A 21,130-nucleotide genomic window follows, 5' to 3' on the forward strand; every position below is an offset into this window, starting at 1 on the left:
TCCCCTTTCTCCTGCATGCGTCCCAGTTATGGAGTCTCAGGACTTGCCACCCTGATCTCGTCACGATGTCCAGCCCAAGGAACCGAAAAACTCCATTGCTAACCAAGTCGCGTGTGGGTCGGGCCGGATTTCCCTTCGTCACCGACTGTGCACTTGAAAGATTATGTCAGCAGGCAAGCTCCAAACAGAAGTACCATCCATGCCGATTTTCCAGGGAGTAACTCCCGGGCGGGGCGGGGGGAATCTTCCGAGGAAATGATCATCAGGCTGGGCCCCCGTTTCCTTCGCGGGGGTCAATCCCGCCACGATCCTATCGAAGGTTAAAACCCACCGCAACTCCATGTTTGTCATTTATGACCCGCTTTTCTTTATAGCCACCACGATCCCAGTGGCTGGGATGATCTTGAGTTGAGTTCGAATTACTTTTCAGGTAGCGCCAGCAGCAGTCGCGCGCCCCCAAAGGGGCAAAGGCTAGCGGAGCTTTCGGAATCCGCAGGAGGCCTCCTGGTTCTCCCGCCATCCATTGGATGCCTCCCCCTGGAGCCCTTCCTCTTCCTCTGCTTTGGCTGGATGGAAGAGCGCAATGAACATGGGGGAGGGGGGGGAGGGTCTCCAACGAGCTCAGCAACCTGGTTTTGCGCGAGCCTAAGCCTAGGAAAAGCGCCCCATCGGGAGCGCCTTGAAAGGCGCAAACAACCTGGTCTGACTGGCGTCCCATCTGATGCCTTTAGGATCGCCTAGTCGAGCGTCACCACCGTTTTTTCGTGGAGAATCCGCATCACGCTCTGGCAGCAGAGCATGGATCTGAGGCTTCCCCCTCTTGGTTTGCCCTTCAAACGGTCGGGGTACCTGAGCGATTTGTCCTGATGCGTCTGGAACGCCCCGGCTTGGCCAGGGCTGGTGTTGGAAGAATCCAAGAGAAGTGGAAATCTTGCACGGGCGGGCCACGATCCCTTTCCGCCAAGAATCGCCCAGGAATCGGCCGATATCCCCACTAGACAGATCCGTCACCGTCCCTGGCCGAAAGGGTCCCCAGGGGCTTCCCAATGAGCTGGGTGCATGAGGAGGGCTTTTCTTGCGCTTTTGGGTCCTTCCTAACGGGATTCATGCGGCAAAGGAAGGAAGGTTTGGAGTCCGTTGCCTTCTTGAGGGCGTTACTGCCTCCCCTGAACAGGAGAAACATTTCCCTCCTCTGTTTCAGGGGAAACAAATGGTTACGCTGGAATCCCCACTTCCCCACCTTTTCTAAATAAATCCTGGGCCACACCCGAGTGCTTTGCAAGAAAATAAACTCATTTATTGTCAAAGCATCCAACATACCCAGATAAACTATAAAGTTTTAATCTCTTTTTCAAGAAAAAAAAGAAGTCGGGGGAGGGAGAGGGGGGGAAAAGGAACACGTAGCTATTCAGACTTCATTTCACTGGCACAAAATTACACTTTGTACTGTATTAAAAGAAGATCCCTATTTACAGAACTTATGACATTCTGCACCAAAGTCCCTAATCTTTCCATGTGGAACATGCACTTCCCCACCAGAAACATAAAATGAATTCAAGTCTTTCTGGATTTTATTACTATTATTTTTGCAGAGGAACAGGAAAAAGAAACTCATCAAGTAATGCAGAAAAGCTTTGCATCCATCTTCCTTATTTTTTTTAAATTTTGCTTTATATCTAAAATAAATTTTTACCCTTACATATAGTTATTACAGCTAAACCATAAGTGCTTAATAATTTAAGTAGAAACGTATGACAAATGCATCAATATGTTGCAATATATGACATTTTAAAAATGTACTTTTAAAAGTTATTTACTTTTTTGGAAAGTGAAAATGCGTGCATTTGAAACAAAAGGGGGGGCAAACCCACCCATCATCTCTCTCTATTATTATTATTATCATTATTATTATTATTATTTGCAAAGTAAACATATGCACAGGCATAAAAATTTCAACGGTGGTTTTGGGTGCTCTGCTTTTGTGGCCAATCCACAATGCCCAAGATACATTTAAAAGCTTTCAAACTCAGAGACAGAATGACTGCATTTGAAAATGGACATGAAGCCTGAGGCTTGTTTACTTTGAAGAAAGCCCACTTGAGCCCAATGGGACTGTCCCCAAAGTAAATATGTACAAGACTCCAGCTTTAAAATCTTGTGAGGTTCTTGTGAAAACATAAATGCAGATTGTGGATGTATTTATAGAGCAACCACAGACAAAAAGCAACTTCATGTTCTGCTGGTGCTTCAGCAACCTTACCAGTTGTTGAAATGGTTACTTATGGATTACTCAGAAGTAAGTGGTTTTAGATGTAACTCCTCTGACCTCCTTACATTTCATTTATAGGGGAAAATCTTCAAAGCTTGGTCCATAACCGTTACTTTTTCTTCCTATTAATTCCCTTTTCTCATTTACCATTGCCCCAATTTATTAAATGAGAATAGTAGCCTATTCACCTTAATTTGCATCAAAAGAGGAATATACTTATTTCCTTAGCTTTCTGTGCATATTCCTAATATAGCATTGGAAACCTCACCACAATCCCGCCCCCCCCCCCCCCCCCCCCGGTCGCAGCAAATATCTATGGGGCTGGCTTGGTTACTTCTTATAATTTCCATTCCACTGGAGAAGAGCATCTAATGAACAAAGCCATTTCTGTAACTATTCCATGACTTTAGGGAGGCCAAAATGACACCTAAATGGGGCTTTGAAAGATTTCCACTCAGCGCAAAGCATCTTTCTTTTAGAGCCAATACGTGTGGCTGCGTGAGAGAACCACAGATACAGTCTGCCCGTCATATTAGAGATCTGAGAAAAGAAACTATAGACTAGGTTCATTCTGTGGTACATCATGGTTTGTTGAAGCCATAATTGAGTGAATTCATGCAACGTCATAAACTACTATGGCTGAGTTTACATAAACATGTAAACATACAATAAACCACAAACCGGCCACATTTCGACTTAGCACAAAGCAGGAATCTCATCTTAGACAAGGCATTCTGACCATTATGTGTCTGTGGCACCATAAGCCAAACTTGTTTGTAGCTTACAGTATGGTGTGAGCCACCCATCGTGGCTTGTATACCATGGTTTAGTGAGTTGCTAACTTCTGCCAATTGCAATTTATTAAATAAATCACAAACAAGCCAGGATTAACTTGTTGCACAAACACAGCGGGCTCTCTTGTGATTGGTGTATGGCCTATGGATGATGCCCACCTGTTCTCTAATTATGGGTACTCCAAAATGCAATTTAGAAAAAGTGACCGGTCAGTTTTCTTCTGGCCATCCATTCACCTAAGTTAGCCCAGACTGGAAAGTCTGATGGAGCGATGGAGCGTTATTAAAATCAGACAGCTTTGCAACTCCTATCCTTTAAGGGTAGGACTGATAAGACTTCAGGCCAACCCAGAACTATTGATTGGAAAATTTCACCACCTTCTCTTTTGCTGACATTGCATCCTTTCTACGATAATAACGGCGCTTTGTATTTTACATGCCTGGGAGCATGCACACATCCCACTAGAGACCGAGGCCTGCAGGCGCGTGCATTCCTCGCACTGCTCTGCACTGTCCTTCCCTCCAACTCTTTGGGCACATTTACACTACACATTTAAATCAGTCCGTGGTCAACCTCCGCCCTTGGTCCGGAGAATTCAGGACAACTGTCCTTTTGTCCATGCCTTGCAAAAGCGCCCCCGGCCGCTTCTAGCCCCCCCCCCGCCCCAATTCTTTGAAAGAGCAAAGGCGCCAGCCGCGGAGCCGGAGGGCTGGCGGGGCGAGCGCGGGGCCCAGGGGTGGCGCAGCACAGCGCAGCGCCCGGCTTCAGTTGTGCGACGTCATGTGCCGGGAGAGGTGGTGGCGCTCGCGGAAGGACTCGTTGCAAATAGGACACTTGAGCTTCTCCTCGCGCCGCCTCTTCACCAGGGGCTCGAGCGCGTACTCCTTTTTGTGGTGGGAGCGCATGTGGTACACGAGGTCAGAGGTCATGCGGAAAGAGGCGTTGCACTTGGCGCACCAGTTCTGCGCCGGCAGGCACAGCGAGGTGAAGGAGGGCGGCAGCAGCGTGAGCGCCGAGGGAAGCTGCAGCTGGAGGGGCCCCGCCGCCGCCGCCGCCGCCACGGCCGCCGCCGAGCTCTTGGGCCAGAAGGTGGTGGCGTAGAGGAAGGGGCTCTGCTTGGGCAGCCCGCCGCCGCCGCCGCCCGACCCGGCCCCCCCGCCGCCGCCCCCGGTTCCCCCCCCGCCGCCGCCGCCGCCGCCGCCTGCCCCGGCGGCTCCCCCGCTGCCGAGCTCTCCGGGCGCGCTGGGCAGCTTGACGGCGAGCGGGTCCGGCGCGTAAAGGCGCGCTGCTCCCTCCGCGCCCGCGTGGCAGCCCGCTTCCACCAGCGCGCTCAGCTTCTGTCCCAGCACCAGCTGCGTGGCGTGCGCCGAGGCGGCGGCCGAGAAGGTGGACCGCGCCGGCTGCGAGAAGGCGCTCTTCCGCTCCTCGGGGCTGCCCACGCTGGAGGGCTGCGAGGAGGGCACCGTGGAGAAGGCGCTGCCCCCGGAGCGCGCGCCCAGGAGCGAGGGCGGCGGCGGCGGCGGCTTATCCGCGGCGGCGGCGGCGGCGCCTGCCGGGGAGCCGCGCTCCTTCTCCTCGTCGGCGCCGTCCACGCCTCGGGAGGCCTTCTTCACCTCCACGAAGGCGCTTCTTTTGGCGTCGCCGGTCTCGGGGCTGGGCGGGCCGTAGAGGCGGGTGCTCTCTTCCAAGCCGAAGTAGCTCCCTGCCGGCCGGTACTGCTGCTGAGGGGTGCAGACCAGCTCCTCCTTGGGCGAGGAAGGGACGGGCCTCTCCAAGCGCCCCCTGCCGCCCGCCGCGCCCCGCTCTTCGGCCAACGTGTCTCCTCCGGAGTATTTCCGCTTCGCTTTGCCGCCGGGGCTGGCGTGGCCCTCCGCGCCGGCCGCCGGCTGCTCCCGGCTACTGGGAGAGCCGCCGCCGCCGCCCGCTCGCGAATTCTCCAGTTCTCTGGCCAGGTTGTGGAAGTCCGTGGACGGCTTGGTCACGCCGCCGTTGCTCGGGCTGTGGCTGTCCTGGGCGCAGTGGTAGTGGTGGCGGTGCGGGGGCGCGGGCGGCTGGATCTGCGGCTGGCCCCCGCCGGGCTTGCCGTGGAACTTGCTGGCGCCCTCGTGCTCCTTGGGGCTGGAGTCGTCGGCTGGGCTGCTGTCTGCCCCGTGCAGCCTCTTGGGGCAGCGGAACCGCAGGTGCGCCACGTACGGGAACTCGAACTGGAAGCGCTGGCCACACTCCAGGCAGGCGTGCGGGGACGAACCTGGAGCGGGACAGAAAGCGAGAGGAGAGCCCGTGGGTCACCTGTTGCACCAGACCGCCTGGTCAAGCTGTCAGATGCACAAGCCCTGGAAAGCAACTTTGAACCCAGATGGTTGACCATTGGGAATCCAGCTAAAACCTCTGTCAGACTTTTAAAACCCACAAACTACGTTAGAATTGTGTTTGTGAGCTCTGACCCAATACAGTCCAGGCTTCCTGCTGCAGTGAGAACCATTCTCCTCCACATGTCCCTTTCAGAAGTAACCCCACTGAATACAAGTATGTATAGAATTGCAACCAGAAATTCTGGCTTGGTTCATGCAAAAGAGTCAACCATGTTCTGAGCCACATACTAGACCCAAACACATTAAACCATGACTCACAATTTACTAACCATAGTGGCCAGATTCACACATAAGCTACATCACGCTGTGCTTTATTTCATGTATGGTTTAGCATTTATTATATTCATATCCCACATTTCTTCCAGGAACTCAAGGCAGTGGACATAGTAAATAGTCCAGGCCGCTATGTTCACTGTTCATAAAGAAGGAAATGAGGTTCTTTCTGCCTCTGAAAATATAAAAGTTAATTTGGGTTGGGGTTCAGAACCCCTTTTTTACATCCCAAAACCCCTGTGAAGGTTGGTTAACTTGGATACTGTGACTTGCAGGCAAGTTCATGGCTCAAAAGCACCGGGCTTCTGTTTCCCAAGGGCCAACTTCTCACTACATCCCCCTGCACCGCTAAGAGAGCCTTCTGCTGTGCAGCTACTCAGATCAGGACCTGCTGAGTTCAAGATGCTTGTTGAAGGGCTTTCTAGACCAAAACATCTGAAGAGCACCAAGTAACTTGTCTTTCATGGCTGATTATGAGCTATAAGTTTCTTCACACTTTAGGTGAGCACCACCACCACCAACCTGTCACTTTCATCCTAGATGCACCCATAAATCTAATAAACAGAATGTCAGGAAGTGAACAGATGTTCAGAGAAGCAGCTGTTAGGGCATTCTGGAGGCTCTAGATGGTCTCATTTGCAGGGTACTAGATTGGGGATGGCTGGACGAATGGGATGAAGGTGGTGCAGTTAACTACTCCCTTGTCCCATAAAGCAGGAGCAAAATAAAATGGAGATCTTGCAAACACAAGCTACTGTAATTTCAACCCTGGGGACCATTCTGTTTTTTGTTTTTTTTTAATGTAGCCCCCATGATCCACGTATATTATATTTATAAATTCTTAACCAGGCTACTTGAAGATTCAGTAACTTCTCTTTTGTGTTAAGCTTGTCTAGTGTTATTCTTGGCTTGTGTGTGTGTGTGTGTGTGTGTGTGTGTGTGTGTGTGGTCACTGTGCTCTGTAAACCCATGCTCTTTGGTTAATTTTTGATTCAATAGAACATGTTAAACCATAAAGTGGGCTAATTCAGAATGTACCCACGTTAAGTATTTGTGAATGCAGCCTCTGCAGCAAACAGCACTAAAGCTGACATTTTTTTGTTGTTTAAAACTCTGTGAAGCTGCTTGCTGGATTACATTGAGGGCCTTCATCCTAGCAACAAGTGAACTGTTAGATTCCCTAGTGAACTATATCACTCTTCCCACAATGGATAGTGAACCAAATTTGCTCTCTCTGTTCTCCTGAAAGACAAGGGACCAGCAAGTTCTCTGAACTGAGAAGTGCCTGAGTGACAAACTGCACTGCTGTGGGGAGAGATCTTACAGTAGAAAATGAGATTTGCTTCTGCAGTTGATCATATAATTAGTTAAGCATGAGTTCTGGAATTTGGGAGGGTGTGTGAGAGTGTAGGGTTGGGGCAGGCTTCCCGGGCTCCGCAGAGAACATTTAAACACCTTAACAGATTGCAGCCTTTTGGCTAATCCGGCGTTTCCGACCGTTTCAAATGGGATGCTGTGGATTACAGTAATTAAGCATCATTTGTGCCTGGAATATTTGGTTAACCCCCTCGTTTGCCAGTCAGGTTGACAGGGCTCCCGTCTCCAGAAGGAAGATGCCTCCTCCTCTCGCTTTAGTCTTAAATCCGCTGGGACTCCGGATCCAAGGACCTCTAGGAAATGCCCTGGGACAACCCCCCCCCCCGCCCCCACGAATGGTCACCTACCCTTCATCTTGCTCTGGGACCTCACGGGGCTCAGCAGCAGCAGCTCGGTCAGTTCCTTCCCGTACCACACCAGTAACTCCTCGTCTTTGCCGATTCTCCGCAGGGAGCGGTAAAACAACTGTCCGTTCTTGATGTAGGCTTCCAGGTTCTGCTCCTCTTTGTCCCGGGCCGACTGGACCAGGCGAAGCCACATCAAGCCTTCGGAGGACCCGTTGGCGGCCGAGGTGTCCACCTAAAGGGGAAGAAGGGAGAGGCGGCGTCGGCGCGTGAGTGGCTGCCCAAGCAGCTGAGCCCCTGGCCAGGCCTTCGTGAGAAGGCAGCGGGGGCGGGGTGGGGGTAAAGGGGCGGAGGCGGCGGCTGCCACCCTGCTTCCCCGGATCAGTCGAGAGCTTTAGGCTGGCATTCGGCACAGCCGTGGCTACGCCTTGCGCAGCCGGGCAAGGCTGCGCCCCGGGCACTGGCTGCCTTCACCTGACCCACTGAACCCCGAAGTAACCGGCTCGTTTTGTGCCCCGTTGGAATCCGGGCCACTGGGAAATTGACTAAACCATGGTTCAGTTAGCCTTAAAAGTCCCCCGACTTTAGCCCTGGACAAATCCTATCGGGGCTGGCTTGGATGGGCAGAAGGGCTCTGGCGTCCAATGGGATTATTCCCGTCTCCCTCTCCCAGGGACGCGTTTGCAGCCACACCTGTCCTTCGGTGGATGCGGCGCGCCAGGTGGAGGGGACACACATGGGGGCGAGATCTTGGACGCGGGAGGAACTAAGCCAAGCCCAGGAGATCAAGACGGAGGGTCCTAGAGAGGGTCCGAAATCCGCCCAGAAAAGCAAGGCGTCGAAGCGCAGCGTCGGGCCAAGAAGTCTGCCTGCCGCCCGTAGCAGTTCCGAGCCTTCCCTGGACGGCGTTTCCCTCCCGGTCCCGGACGGACTGCCGTCTCCAGAGCTTCCTAACGACTCTTGGGCATTTAGCCTAGCATGGTTAGGAACGAGATTTGTCTGCATCCGATTCTAGTTTTTTTTTTTTTTTTAACTGCTCGAGAAGCTTAAATTCCAGCAATAAGTTTTTTAAAATTGGAGGAAGAAACCCGCTTTTTATTCAGCTCAGTTAACTGTGCCCCGAACGTGACGATTTGACTCGTCGCCTCCCTCCCCAATCCTTACACCGAGCTGCCGAATCGTTTCTCCGGAGCAGGCGGGGAGCCCGCCGCTCCTAAAGACAGCAAGAGCGGGCCGCAGGTTCACTGGGGCTCCCAGACTCCCTCGAAAACGGGTCGCAGTCTGAGGGCGGACCTGAGCACCCCGCACACCCGGCTTCAGCCTTGCATCTTTCCCCCAGATTCGGTAGGCGGGCGGGCGGGCGGGCAAGCAGCAGCAGCAGCTGACAGAGACCAGAGCCGCGGGATTTCCAAAGCCCCCGGATGCGTTGCTTTGAACTCTCCGGTGGCAGGTGGCGCCTGGAGCCGCAGGCAGCCAGATCCGGCCCGTCTCTCTCTCTCTGCCCCCCCCCCCCCGCCGCCTCTACACCCTGCAGAGGGACAAAGGCTGTTTTTTAGGGGTGGTGGGAGGAAACAGCAGCTAAAGCTTGGCGGCTCCTTCGCGCCTTGTTCCGTGCGCTGTTTGCGCTTTACCCGGAGAAGCTGAACAGACGCGTCCCCTTCTTTTGCCCCTTCGCCGCCTCCCTTTTTCGGGAGGCGGGCAATTCCGACAATACGTCTGCCTGGAAGCTGCCAGGTTACTGAATGAACCCGTTTGCTGCGTTCTCACCACACCTGGAACTAAGAACACGGGATTGGATTCTCACGGCAGGCGAGGCACCAGCAAAAGCACCAAGGCTCAGCCCGACCGAGCTTCGTTGGTGGTCTGAATCCCTTCCCTACCTTCTTCGCTGACCTGATTCAGCGTTTTGCGCGAACCTGAGCAGTTGCTCCTGGCCGCTCGCTGAACCGATTCAGCGGAGAAACGCAGAGCGGGGCCGACCGGCGGGGTTCCCCGCGGCCTCCCTCCAACGCGCCCAGGCTGAGTTCCGCCACAAGGCCGCTTTCTGGCCACGGAAAGGAACGCCGGCGCCCGATTGTAGGGATCGCCTCGCCTCCATTTCAGCCCCGGGGGTGGCGGCGAGGATTTGGCTCCTTTCGGCCGCGGCGCCTGGAAAGGCGAGCTTTCCCCCGCCCCTTGCTTACCCCCTTACCCGGAATATATAGGGGACAGTCCTCTTGTCAGTAGACTTGAGCGCGACAAAAGCAATGCTGTCGTAGAGCGAGGTGTGGCTGAGCACGCAGGGGCCAAAAATGGCATTCTCCGGGATGTCGCAGGTGGTGTACACGCTGGTGAAAATGTCCGTCAGGCACTGCTGGACGGCTTTGGCGTCTCCATCCCAGATGCTCCGGGGCACCCCGCTTTCCTCCATGGCTGGAAACAGGAAAGAAGAGGAGCGGGTCTCAGAACCACGTTGGAGAGAAAAGCCCCGGTCGTTCCGGGGCGCCCCCAGGACATGGAGTCCCATTGGGCTTCCGTGGACCCCTTTGTAATGCCCTTTCACAACAGGAACAGGCTCATCCCTGAATTGTCCTGCATTCAACGCCAACAGCCACCGCCGCTCTTCCAGAGTTCAGCACGCTTTGAAATTGAGACTCCAACTCGGTGGGAGAGATGGGTGCAGAAAGCTGCGACCTGCACTTCCTAACCTCCTGGCCAAAACGCCTGGACGCAGAGGGGCTGCTTCCCCTTCCCCAAAGGCCCGCGAGGCCCGAGAGCGTTTTGTTCCTTTAAACCGCCCGAAGGAGGAGAGCTCTGGCCGGCATTTTGCTCAGCGCGGCGGCAGAGCAGCCGAGGCCAAGCCGGTGCATCTAAGTCGTCCGGTCAAACGGCCTGGCTCTACACGGGAAGGGCAAGTGCCCGTCTGGGTGCGTCATGCTGAGCCTCCAAACGGGCCTTGTCCGAACCCTTCCGAGGAAGAAGAAATCGAGAAATAATTCATGATAGAAAGGAGAGCGCGGAGGAAAGGAGAAGAGGAAAGCGAGACCGAGCCCGGCCTCTGAAGCACGGGGGCTGCGGCAGGATCCCAGAAAGAGAGGAGGGGGCCAAGAAGGCCTCTCCGGGGCTCCCCCTTCGCCCTGTTCTGCCCTGGGTGGAGAGGAGAAGGGCCGCTTCTCTACCCCTACCTGCCCGGTGCCTTCTCGGAACTTCTTCCCCGCGCGTTCCCTCGCCCCTCCGAGTCCGGCGCTTCGTTCCGGACTTTGCTCCTGGCGGAGTCTCGAGGGTCCCCCTCTGCCCCCGCCCGGGCCTGTCCTTCCTTCCCCGCCCCATGCGGGGCTCGTGACGGACGGGTCGGGCGCGCAAATGGATTTCGAGCGCCTTGTCAGGGTCGCTGATTTGATGTCAGCTAACCTTTCACGGAAGCCGACAAGAGGGAACGTATGTCGGCTCATTACCATAATCCAGCAGTTTCCCTGGGAGACTTTAATTAAAAGCAGCGAGCAGAGGTAATTATTTCTTACCACGACACGCTTATTTATGGGAGGCGGGCGAATCCCAGTTTCCGTGTTATACACGGGGATACAGGCAAGACAAACGCGCGGCTGGCGAGACCCGGAGCCGCAGAGATAGACTGAACAGGCGTGAGGAAACCTAATCACGCCAAGAACTTGGTTTCAAAACTGTCTTTTGGAACGATCAACTTAGTAATAACAACAACAGCATTAGCATCAGCAAGAATAATAGTAATAATAATTCCTACCGTACGCCATACCGAACGGAAAACAGGCAATTCTCTCCAAATCTGCCCTGTAATCTTTTTTTCCCCTCTTCTCGCATTAATTCCCCCCCCCCCCCCGCTCCTCTCCTCCCTCCCCAGCGATCGCTTGGTACAGGGAAATTTAATTAGCCATTCCAGGGAGGCCTGTTTCCAGAACCTCAGCTGGTAAGTCTCCTGCGCAAGGCCCACCCAAGTGGGAAGAGGAAGAGCGGGCGCTCCTCTGGAGGGGCCGCCAGAAGGAGGGTTTCTCGCTGGATTGTGGCCACGAGCAGGGAAAAGGGGGAACCGGCTTCGGCGAGTCAAGCGTTTGCTTCGCCGGGCGCAGCGGTGGAAAAACCAAACTTTTCTAAACTCGGAGCACCCGCCAAATCTTGACCTTCCGCCTTTTCTCCCTGGCTTGTCTGAGCCTTTATAAACTAGCCTCAGTCGGCAGGTTGGAAAGAGCAAAACGCAACAGCCGAACGAGAAAACTGCGATCCAACTGCGATCGAAAATGGTTCATAATGGTTAAAGTCCCATTATCTTTCTTCGGGTCAGGCGTGTTAATGGGGGAAGGAAGGAAGGAAGGAAGGAAACCAACCAACTGGTCACACCAGATCCAAGACTCCTTTTATAGTTACAGTATGGCCTTTCGAAAGTGGAATAGGTGAGGGCGATTGGGAACTTTAGCAGGCTGTAACGTCAGCGCTGGGAGGAGAGGGAATAGCATTTATCCTGCAAATTAAATGAAACTAAAACAGCGTCGGAAATAAATCTACCAGCGGAATAGATCCCCGCCTTTCCGCCTGCTTTTCTCTGGAGAAGACTTCAGGTTGGGTAGGAATCATCGCCGCGCACACTCTCGAGGCCCGCTCACACGCACACCTAAGCACCCCGTGGCTCCTGGCTCCCTTTTTAGAATAAGGACGCTGGAGGTCGCCGCGTTACGGCGGGCAGCAGCCGAGGGGAAACCAGGGGGTCGGATAATCCTACCGAACAATGCCATGGAGCCATCCTCCAGCCAAAAAGGCAGCGGGCGCAACTCAAAGAGAGAGATTAAAAGGGAAAGAAAGAAAGAAAGAAAGAAAGAAAGAAAGAAAGAAAGAAAGAAAGAAAGAAAGAAAGAAAGAAAGGAAGCAAGCAAGCAAGCAAGCAAGCAAGCAAGCAAGCAAGCAAGCAAGCAAGCAAGCAAGCAAGCGGTTCTGGTCTTCTGCCAATTTCTGTTTCTGAAATCTCCCAGGACCTCAAGCCGCCCCCCCACCCCCGCCAATAGCCTGCCTTCCTCTGTATCTGATCAACCATCAGCAATCTTTTTTCTTGGCGCTCCGACCTTTTTTTTTAAGCTTAAAAAGACGAAGCAAAAAGACGAAGGAAAAGAAGGGGGAAAAACCAAGCCAACAGATAGACTGGCTGCTTCAAAGTCATTCATTCCTTGCTTTATCCATATAAATACTCCCCCCCCCCCGGCTTTGTATGAATCTATCTAGCGAGGTATCTTTCTCTCTCCTACCCCCCCCCCTTTTTTTTTCCTTTTGGGTGCCAGGAAATACGGCGAAAAGGAGCGGTAATGGGTGGTGGGAACAGAGGGGGGGGGGGAAACAATCCTCGCCGAATGATTATTTCGCTGTGCTCGGCTGCAAGCGGTCTTTACTTACCAGGAATAAGGTCGGGGTTATAATCCTAAAAACAAGGGATGGTGGGAAAAAAATAAAGTAAATATTTAGATGAGATATAAATACGTTTCAATCCCCAGCAGAAAGTGGCCAAAAAAGAAGAGAGGAGAGGGAGGCGTAGAAGTCCCCGGTTTTCTTTCTTTCTTGGGGGGGGGCGAGGAAAGCTCCCGTGCCTTATTGTATCAGTGCTCTTCCATGGCCGCGGGGAAGAGGCGGTGGGAGCGCGGCGCTGCTCTGCTGGGCAGGGCGCACGAGAGCTGCCGGGTGGGGAGGGAACGGGGAGGGGGGAGGCCGCGGGACTTGGGCAGATGGGCCCGATGCACTGCCTGCCTGCCGGCCGGGCGCCCCGGTTTTGTCGCCGGCCCAGAATTCGTCCAATGACGCGTGACAGCCCCGCCTCCTCCCCTTAACGCTTTCCTGGCCGCGGCGCTCCCCCACGCCTGCCTGGCTGTCCCTCTCGCCGGCGGAGCTGCTCCGGCTGCTGCTGGAGGCGGGGGAGGGGGTTGCGCCCCTCTCGCCCAACCTCCTCCCCCCACCCAGGTCTCCGGGCTTTTGCCCCCTTCTTCCCCAAGGATCCCACTCGTCCCCACAAATGTCCTTGCGCGCCGGCTTTTGAGCCCTTGCACAAACAGGATTTGCGGGTGCATACGCTGGGGGCGGGGGGGGGGAGAATTAAGAGGGCAGGAAGCCACCCAAAGAGAAAACCCCTTCGGCGTCCCACAGATGACCATGGAGAGGGAGGGAGGCAGGGAATCTGCCCGGTCTGCAATGGGGACGCGTCGCTCAAGAGGAATGGGCGCTTCTCCAACTTTTCGCCCATTCCATGAAAGCCAACAGATTTCCTTCTTCTTCCGCCACCGAAGTTCAGTTGGACCTTTGCTAGAGACGCTCAGTTATTACGCTTGGGATAGCTGGGCGCGGAGTAGTGCCCCCTCCCTTCCAAAACTTCAGTGGAGCTTGCGCAGGAAAACTTCCCGAGAGACTTTTTTCCGTGCGTTGGGCAGGCCGCTCCCGGGAGCTCCGCGGGACTCGCCTTCGCGCGCTTCCAGGGCGACTGCAATGTTCCGTTTCCACCGGAGGCGAAATCTAAGGCGACAATAAGGATTGAATCCCTTCCGCGCACAGAGTTAAGAGAACAGAGCAATGAAAGACGTGTAAAATAAGCCCATTCTGTGCAGAAATTCACGGTCCGTAAGTGACACCGAGAAACCGAAAACAGCAAAACAACAGACCGGTAAACGTTCCTTGGCAAACTTCCTGGATTTGTCTAGGAATCGCCAAGAATCTAGCTCGGTTCGGAGGAGGGTCACCGTTCTTCATCTTCGCAGCGAAGCTTTTTCTGTTCCCTGCCTCCTCGGCTGAATATTATTGCAGGCACCCGTAATACCTAGAGCCGAGCCGGGAGAAGTACTCCGGACCGCGTGGGGGAATGAAGCGATTTGCCGCGGGGCGTGGAGGGGTTGGTCTGCGCTCCGGAAGGGAAGCCTCAGTCCCTAGCAGCCAAACCTCCCCCACCACCACCCCGACTTGGGAAACCCCCTTAGACTCCCAGCCTCTAACTATCCTGTTTAGTTGGACCTTTTCAACGGCTGGCGGTCCTGGAGCTATCGGGACGGGAAGAGGCGCCTTCTGCACACCACCGCCGAGGCTGCCCCTCGCTCTCCCCCGGGATGGGGAGGGAGAACCGCTTCTTGGACTGCGCATCCTTCCCGTTTCCAACCGGGAGGCGGGAAAGGTCTGTCCTGCCGCAAGAGAGGTCGCCTGGCCCCGGAGGCGAAATTCCCGGCCAGGCCTGGACCCCGAGATAGGATTTACTCCCGTGAAGTCAAAGAGGCTGAGTGCCCAGGAGGCTGAAGGAGGAATTGGGCTGGATTGGGGCCGAGGCCTCCAAAGGAACCTCCCTTTATGTGGAAGGAGTTTAGAAGGACTTGTTTGGAAGGACTCAAGGACCTATTAAGAGTGAGCAAGGTTTACTTCTGAGGAGACGCACGGAAGCGATCTCCCAGCTCCACTGAAGGGCATCCGAGAGTGGTCCCCGATCCCTGAGACGGGTAGCACGAGGAGGAGCAAATCGAAGTGTAGAGGCCGTGGCAGATTTTTTAAACACCCCACCCCATCGTTGATTTCGTTGGGGAAATCAAGCCAAACATGTCAATTCTGATCAATCGCATTGTGAAGATATTTTTATTGGGTGGGGTGGGGTGGGGTGAGGGACGGTGGCTGTGACCACCGTTCTTTTCTTCTCCTATGGTGGCATTTCCCCCCTTGAAATGAGCCAACCTTATTCCCCCCCCCCCCCCCCCCCCGTTCCCCGAATGCATCACAAAAGGAGAGAAGGTCCAGGGTAGGATTTCGCAAGCACCCTTTGGGGAAAAAGGTGAATAAGAACAGCAACAACTCTTCGATATTCTCACACATCCTCAAGGAGAGTCAGGCAAGATTTAGGTCGGGTTTGCAAGATGCACTAATCTAAGCAGACTCATTTTAGTCCAGTGCCTTGTGAGAACCCAGCCCCCATGGCTAGCTTAGGAGGCAGGGGTTGTGCCAATCGAGGAAAGGGCATTCGTTCCCTCAATCAGGATCTAGTTAACCTGACTATGCAAATACTGTTTTAATCTATGGTATTTTCTCTCCTGAGTCCTGGAGGGATTTAGTCTTCAGAAGAATTGGGACCAGCCCCTGGGCCTCCCAGCTCTTGCTGGCCATGGTGTGTGTGTGTGTGTGTGTGTGCACGCATGTGTGTTTTACTGCCATTCTCCCAAGCTATCCTCCACCTACTCCGCCTCTCTAGATGTCTGGATGGCAATGCCCATAATTCCCAGCTAAAAGCCAAAGGGACTAAAAATTGTGGGAGATGAAGTTCAACCAAGGTGGCACCAGGACAGAATGTTCATTTGAGCCCACCATTTTCTTCCATTTCTTATTAGTTTCTCTTTCTTTCTCCCTCCAAGGTTTTTGGCCCTCTGAGATCAATGGCCCATACCCAGGAATGTGGAGAGAAGATCAGGTTGCAGCCCAGCTTGAAATGAAAAGTGTTGCTCCATCTGGTCATTTCAAATCCTGAAACATTTGCCTGGTCCTCCTTCCAAAGAGAGGATAGGGTAACCCTCCCCCCCCCCAAATGTTGGAGTCCAACACATCTGGAGAGTACAAAGTTAGGGAAGACAGTCTCACACTGACTTTGAATTAAGGCTCTGGGATTTGCAGAAGGAAATGTAAGACTTGGGGCATGTTTATTCAGGAGTAAGCCTCAACTTTCTACTATAGGAGAGGTTCAGAAGACAGATCTTTCTATCTGAATTAGTTGCCACTGATTGTAATTGCTCTTCCTTCCTTCCTTCCTTCCTTCCTTCCTTCCTTCCTTCCTTCCTTCCTTCCTTCCTTCCTTCCTTCCTTTCCTTTACAACTGACTTCAACTGATTCTCTTTGTCCACATTTTTCGTTGCCTCAAGTGCCCTCTGGGCAGAAAGGCAAGGCAGACACAATTGTTCTCCCCATTTTCCTTCTCCTCCTCCTTCCTCTTCACTTTTCAAGAAATGTGCAACTCAGCTGCAAGAAAATGGCATCTTTTGCTGATGCCTTCCAGGCCCTCCATTGCATTCATTCAAAAGACTAAAGTTTCCTGGAGGAGGGGCTGGGGGAGGAGGATTCCTTATCCTTTGAGACAGAGCTAGTCATTTGGGGATGTCTAAAAGGGGGGTGGGGACCCTTTTTGCTTCTGGGTTATTGGCAGCTCCTTGAAGGTTGGGGAACAGACAGTGCAACAGAAATAAGACAGTAAGGTCTTCTCAGAAGCCAGCTCAATTGATAGTGAATTGACTTCATGAGCTGACTTGATCAATGTGGCTTTGTTAGCATGATATGGAAGCGGTTTGCCATAGCCCAGTCTAGCTTATGCCCTGGGATTTTGTGGTGATCTCTCCCATCCATGTACTAACCAGGCCTGACTTGCTTAGCTTCTGAGCCCAAACAATGTTGTCTGGATGCCGCATTCAGGAGGAATGGGGACCACCCCCTGCCCTTTCCCCCTCCAGCCACCTCTCAGGCAGATTCACTGGAGTCATTCAATTGAAGGGAGAGAACTAGAGAAGCCAAACTACCTGTCTCACTCATTGTGCCATTCTACCCTAACCTGAAGGTGGTCTGCACATCCCGTGGTAGCTGGTGACAATGGGGATGGTAGCCTAATAGTTCTGGAGGCTGCCCCTGGCTGAGGGAAAGGGATCCACATGGGCTTTCCAAGTCTGAGCCCAGATGGCCTCAGTTTGATTATCCTGGGGGTGACTTGGGAAGAGCCCCCAAGAGTAGAAGGCCAACCTTGGAGTCCTGCCAGCAATTCCTCAAGTGCATCTTTTGGTCTCTGGGATGGCAACTGGAAACCAGATTACTTCAAGGATCTGGATTTTGGTCTGGATCAACCTGTAGCTGCAATGGAAAGAGGCACTGACTTTCTGAAAGCAACAATGATCATCCCTGAAGATGCAGAGAGAGTTAACCTCCCTCCCTTCCATTTCCTCCCTCCCTCCCTCCTTGTTTTTTCTACTCTGCCAAACAAGAGTCCAAAGGCACAAGTCACCTTGAATACAGGACATCTGCTTAAGAGAAAGTTGTGGCAAAATAGCAAGGAAATAGAAATGGAGTTAATGGAGTTCAAAAGCAATATTCCGCCCCCCCCAAAAAAAACCCTGCAACCCTTCTTTACATTTGGATTGGGGTACTTATATGTTGCCAACATCCAGCTTGTTACAGTACATCTACAAAACCCATTACTTTTTAAAAAGAGAGAGTCAATTTTAAAAACACACAGAGACAACGAGACAAATTCGTGCTTGAAAGTTATTTAGTTTGTTGAAATCCTTAGATCTTGCAGAAGTAAATCCCTTTAATCCAGATAGTATTACTAAAATTGAATGACTCCAAAGGAATGGATTTGCTAAGATCTAAGATTCAGCTACTTTGGAAAGTTTAGGTACCCCAAATCCTGAAGAGTTAAATTTGTGTTTCACCGTGTGGTGTGAAACTAGCCAGTTATGCTTTATTCACTAAATCAAGGTTAATCAAACTATGGCTTTGTTTTGTGGAAACATTTCCTCGGACTGCCAGTATTTTATACCAAGATAGCAAGAAATTTTCTCAGTCTCTCTCTAAATTGTCTTGTTAAAATGAAGCAAATTTTGAAGAATCAAGGCTATGTGGGTGTCTGTGACCTTTGCTGAGCCTCATATTTAAGAGATCATCTTTCTGTTAGACTTTGCCAGCCCAGTCCAAACAGCTGGGGGTGGGGGGGAGGCTGCTAAAGATTCCTCCTGTCATGAGGTGCAACAGTTGGGAAAGTAGGTGTTCTCCTTCCCGCAAGACAAGGCCGTCTCACAAGACAAGGATAATTCCCACCCTCATGATGTATTAATTTTGTTCTTTTGTTAATATGTTTTTGATTTGCATACCACCTAAGGTCCCTCAGATTGAAGGGGTAATAAATAAATAAACTTATGCAATTAACTTCCTGAGCACAGAATTCTTTAACTCTAAGTGTGTGAGGTTTTTTTTTTTATATGAGTCTTCAGCTGGTGGATACTAAGCCATCGTTTTTTACATCGGTTTTCTGTTGTAAGCAGAGAATGATTTTTTTAAAAAACTCAGCCATTTGTTATCTGGACTGTTAGTTTAATATTATTGTTTGGTTTAAATTCTTATACGTCACCCAGAGTCCTTGCTTTAAGATGTGTAGCCATATGAATTGTTTAAATCAAGCAGTCAGTTAGTCAGTCAGTCAGTCAGTCAATCAATCAATCAATCAATCAATCAATCAATCAGAGAGTGAATCAATTGATCAATCAATCAATCAATATTTGATTTAGCCCAGTTTTGCCCAGTTTTTTTTCCCCCCTGTAAAGCCCCAAATTTACCCAGAACAGACAACATTTTCTCTGGTGAACTGAATAGATCAACCATGTTATGTCTACAAGGCATAATTCAGCTTATGTTGAATTAAAACCCAACTTATGTTTGTTTGTTTGTTTGTTATTCATTTATTTTTAGGCTGCTTCTGACTGCAAAGAATCCCATAGTGGTTTACAAGTGAAACAAAAACTGAATCAAAAGTGCAAACAGAGAATGTGAAACAGAGGATGAATAAAATAGCTCTTTTGTTGGACTCAGTCATAGCATGAAGTGAGGAAAGTCTTCCCAAATGTATCTTCAAAATGTGTTGGACTGTAAATCCAGCTGAGTTACATGAATTCCCAGTTGGCAGGACCAATGGCTATGTTTTTTGGAGATCCCAAGAACTGTAGTCCTAACTGAGTAGACTAAAGACCATGCCTCTTTTCTCTAATCATGCACCAGAGAAACAGCATGGCATAGTTTGGCATAAATCATTGCATAGGGCATAAATGATATCATTGCACATGACATGAAATTATGAAAATCACAGTCATGTCTTGTGATAATATACATTGGTTTGATTGATTCTTGAATATACTGGCAACTGTGGATGTTAGCTGTATCTAATGGAACTTTATAATAGGAGAAAATGTATTTCAAATATCTGTTAGCTCTTGGGGGCAAACACCAAGGGGGAGCTTTTTGAAACATTCAGCCTGTGAGCTTTCCAGAGACACTTTTTTGATGGCAAAGTTGGAAACAGGATGATGGATCAGGTAGAAGCTATTACCTCTGATCCCTAAGCAGTTTTCATATGCCTCTTAAGTTGCTGTCTTCAGATGGTGCATTGGGCCTCATTACTGAGTCACAGACTGACCTAAATCCCATTCAAATATGCACAAGGGACTGAAGATGGACCCAAATCCAAATTCCCATGGGTGTCTTGGATTTAGGGCAGTATTCAGATGTCTGACAATGGAGTATTTGTTCTGCAACAGCTCATTCACATGAGCAATTTATGGCTAGTTCAAGCAGTTATGAAATGCTGAATGCTGAGTCTCCCTGTGTATCCAGGCTGTTTAACCTAGCCAACCACTGAATCCACATAGTTCCCATGGCTCTAACAACACATAATCAAACAAGTGCCATTGTTTGGGGGGAATATAGATTCCCTGCCCAATTCATTCAGTCCTCTTGGGGATACCTTGCCAGGTTTCAGTACAGTATTGATCCCCTTAGGCTTGGCGGGCAGCAGCAGACATGGCTTAGGTGTTGCGATGAATCAGCATTGGGAAAGTAGGCTCCAGGGGGCCAGACTTTGTCGGTGAATTCTGTAACAGACAGGCCCTTTTTTTTAGCTGCTCTATGCCTCCAGCTCTTTTCCTTGGAAGACTGGTTGACAGGTTTTGAAGACTGTCCCACAGCTGACTAGACTTTGATGTTCACATGACATGAATGATTGAAGGTAGTTTTAACCAAAATATCCCAGGTGCTTTTGGGGGGCTAAAACTAACCCCCTATTCTCCTACTTCTGACTGGATTTTGAGAATCACATAACATATTAATCCTGTTCTTGGCCTGATGAAGTGTGTTGTATAGTATGAACCTAGCCACAGTGTAAACCAGTCAATAGGCCTGTTTAATTGACTCCCTGAATTATTCAGTGTTTGTAAAAGGCTGAATTTGCTTCATGACGGAAGTGACAGATGTGTGCATTTGCTCTGAAGGTGATGGGCAGGCCAACTTTAAACATATTTACTTTGAAGTAAGTCTAACCTTCTATGCACTGTTCAAAGGACTATATTCTATGTAGATTTGGAAGTTGGTCTCTTTGATTTGCAAGAATTTGTGTCTGCATTAAGTCTTCTGATTCCCAATTTATAGGCTAGAAGGATCACACAATGTTTCATCTGAGCTGAAGAGTTGTTATCCCAGATCCTGAACTTTCACCAGAGAATGAAGTGTAGCACTTTTAGATTTAGAATAATAAAAACGAACAGCCCCCTGCAATGACCTGGGCTATTTGCTACCCGACTAGTTAAAATGAAGTTACCAATATTAACCTTTTGATTTCAGTGGAGTATAAAATATATAATGAGGGACACGTACTTTTTTTTAAAATTCCATCCCAAACTGGAGAATGCAAGAAATTATTTGCAAATACATGCTTGATACAGTACACTTGACTGAATTTTCAAGACCAGGTGCAGTTCCCTGGAAAATGTAAATTCAAAAATACCCAAGCCTGGAGCCACGTAATCTGTGAGACAATCCTTTGTTGATATGTGAATCGTAATCTCAGTTTTAGCTGTGAAGCACTTGAAACTAAACAACAGATCAAGAACCAGGACCACGGAGAGCTCCTGTTTATTTGTGCCAAGGATTAAAGTAAGGAGAGGAGGGTTGGA

The 21,130-nt window shown here is 51.0% G+C and overlaps 1 protein-coding gene across 2 annotated transcripts; it reads right to left on the reverse strand.

Annotated features, from left to right (window-relative positions):
* Positions 1–1,293: 1,293 nt before the first annotated feature.
* Positions 1,294–14,919, reverse strand: PRDM8 (PR/SET domain 8). 2 transcript variants are annotated; one of them, XM_088133140.1, is made up of 4 exons: positions 12,822–14,919; positions 9,622–9,842; positions 7,434–7,665; positions 1,294–5,312 (listed from the first exon to the last, which is right to left on the reverse strand). In XM_088133140.1, the coding sequence occupies exons 2-4, from the start codon at positions 9,838–9,840 to the stop codon at positions 3,829–3,831; spliced, it is 1,935 nt and encodes a 644-aa protein (XP_087989266.1). In that variant the 5' UTR covers positions 9,841–9,842; positions 12,822–14,919; the 3' UTR covers positions 1,294–3,828. The 2 variants fall into 2 exon arrangements, with proteins under 2 accessions (XP_087989266.1, XP_007443972.3); XM_007443910.4 differs by lacking the exon at positions 12,822–14,919 and adding an exon at positions 10,595–11,226.
* Positions 14,920–21,130: the final 6,211 nt, after the last annotated feature.

The sequence above is a fragment of the Python bivittatus genome, unplaced genomic scaffold (genome assembly GCF_059951505.1).
Source record: "Python bivittatus isolate LINGU-HERP-01145 unplaced genomic scaffold, Pbiv_v1 ctg000070_np1212, whole genome shotgun sequence".
Taxonomy (NCBI): Eukaryota; Metazoa; Chordata; class Lepidosauria; order Squamata; family Pythonidae; genus Python; species Python bivittatus.

Bases quoted from the DNA above. Each gene is read 5' to 3' on its own strand.
- PRDM8 (XM_007443910.4), bottom strand. From the start codon at position 10,739: ATGGGGCGGGGAAGGAAGGACAGGCCCGGGCGGGGGCAGAGGGGGACC. The intron at 9,843-10,594 runs GTAGGGGTAGAG...TCCTGTTTCCAG, and splicing joins TCCGAGAAGGCACCGGGCAG to CCATGGAGGAAAGCGGGGTG. The intron at 7,666-9,621 runs GTAAGGGGGTAA...CTTCCCCTTTAG, and splicing joins CTGTCCCCTATATATTCCGG to GTGGACACCTCGGCCGCCAA.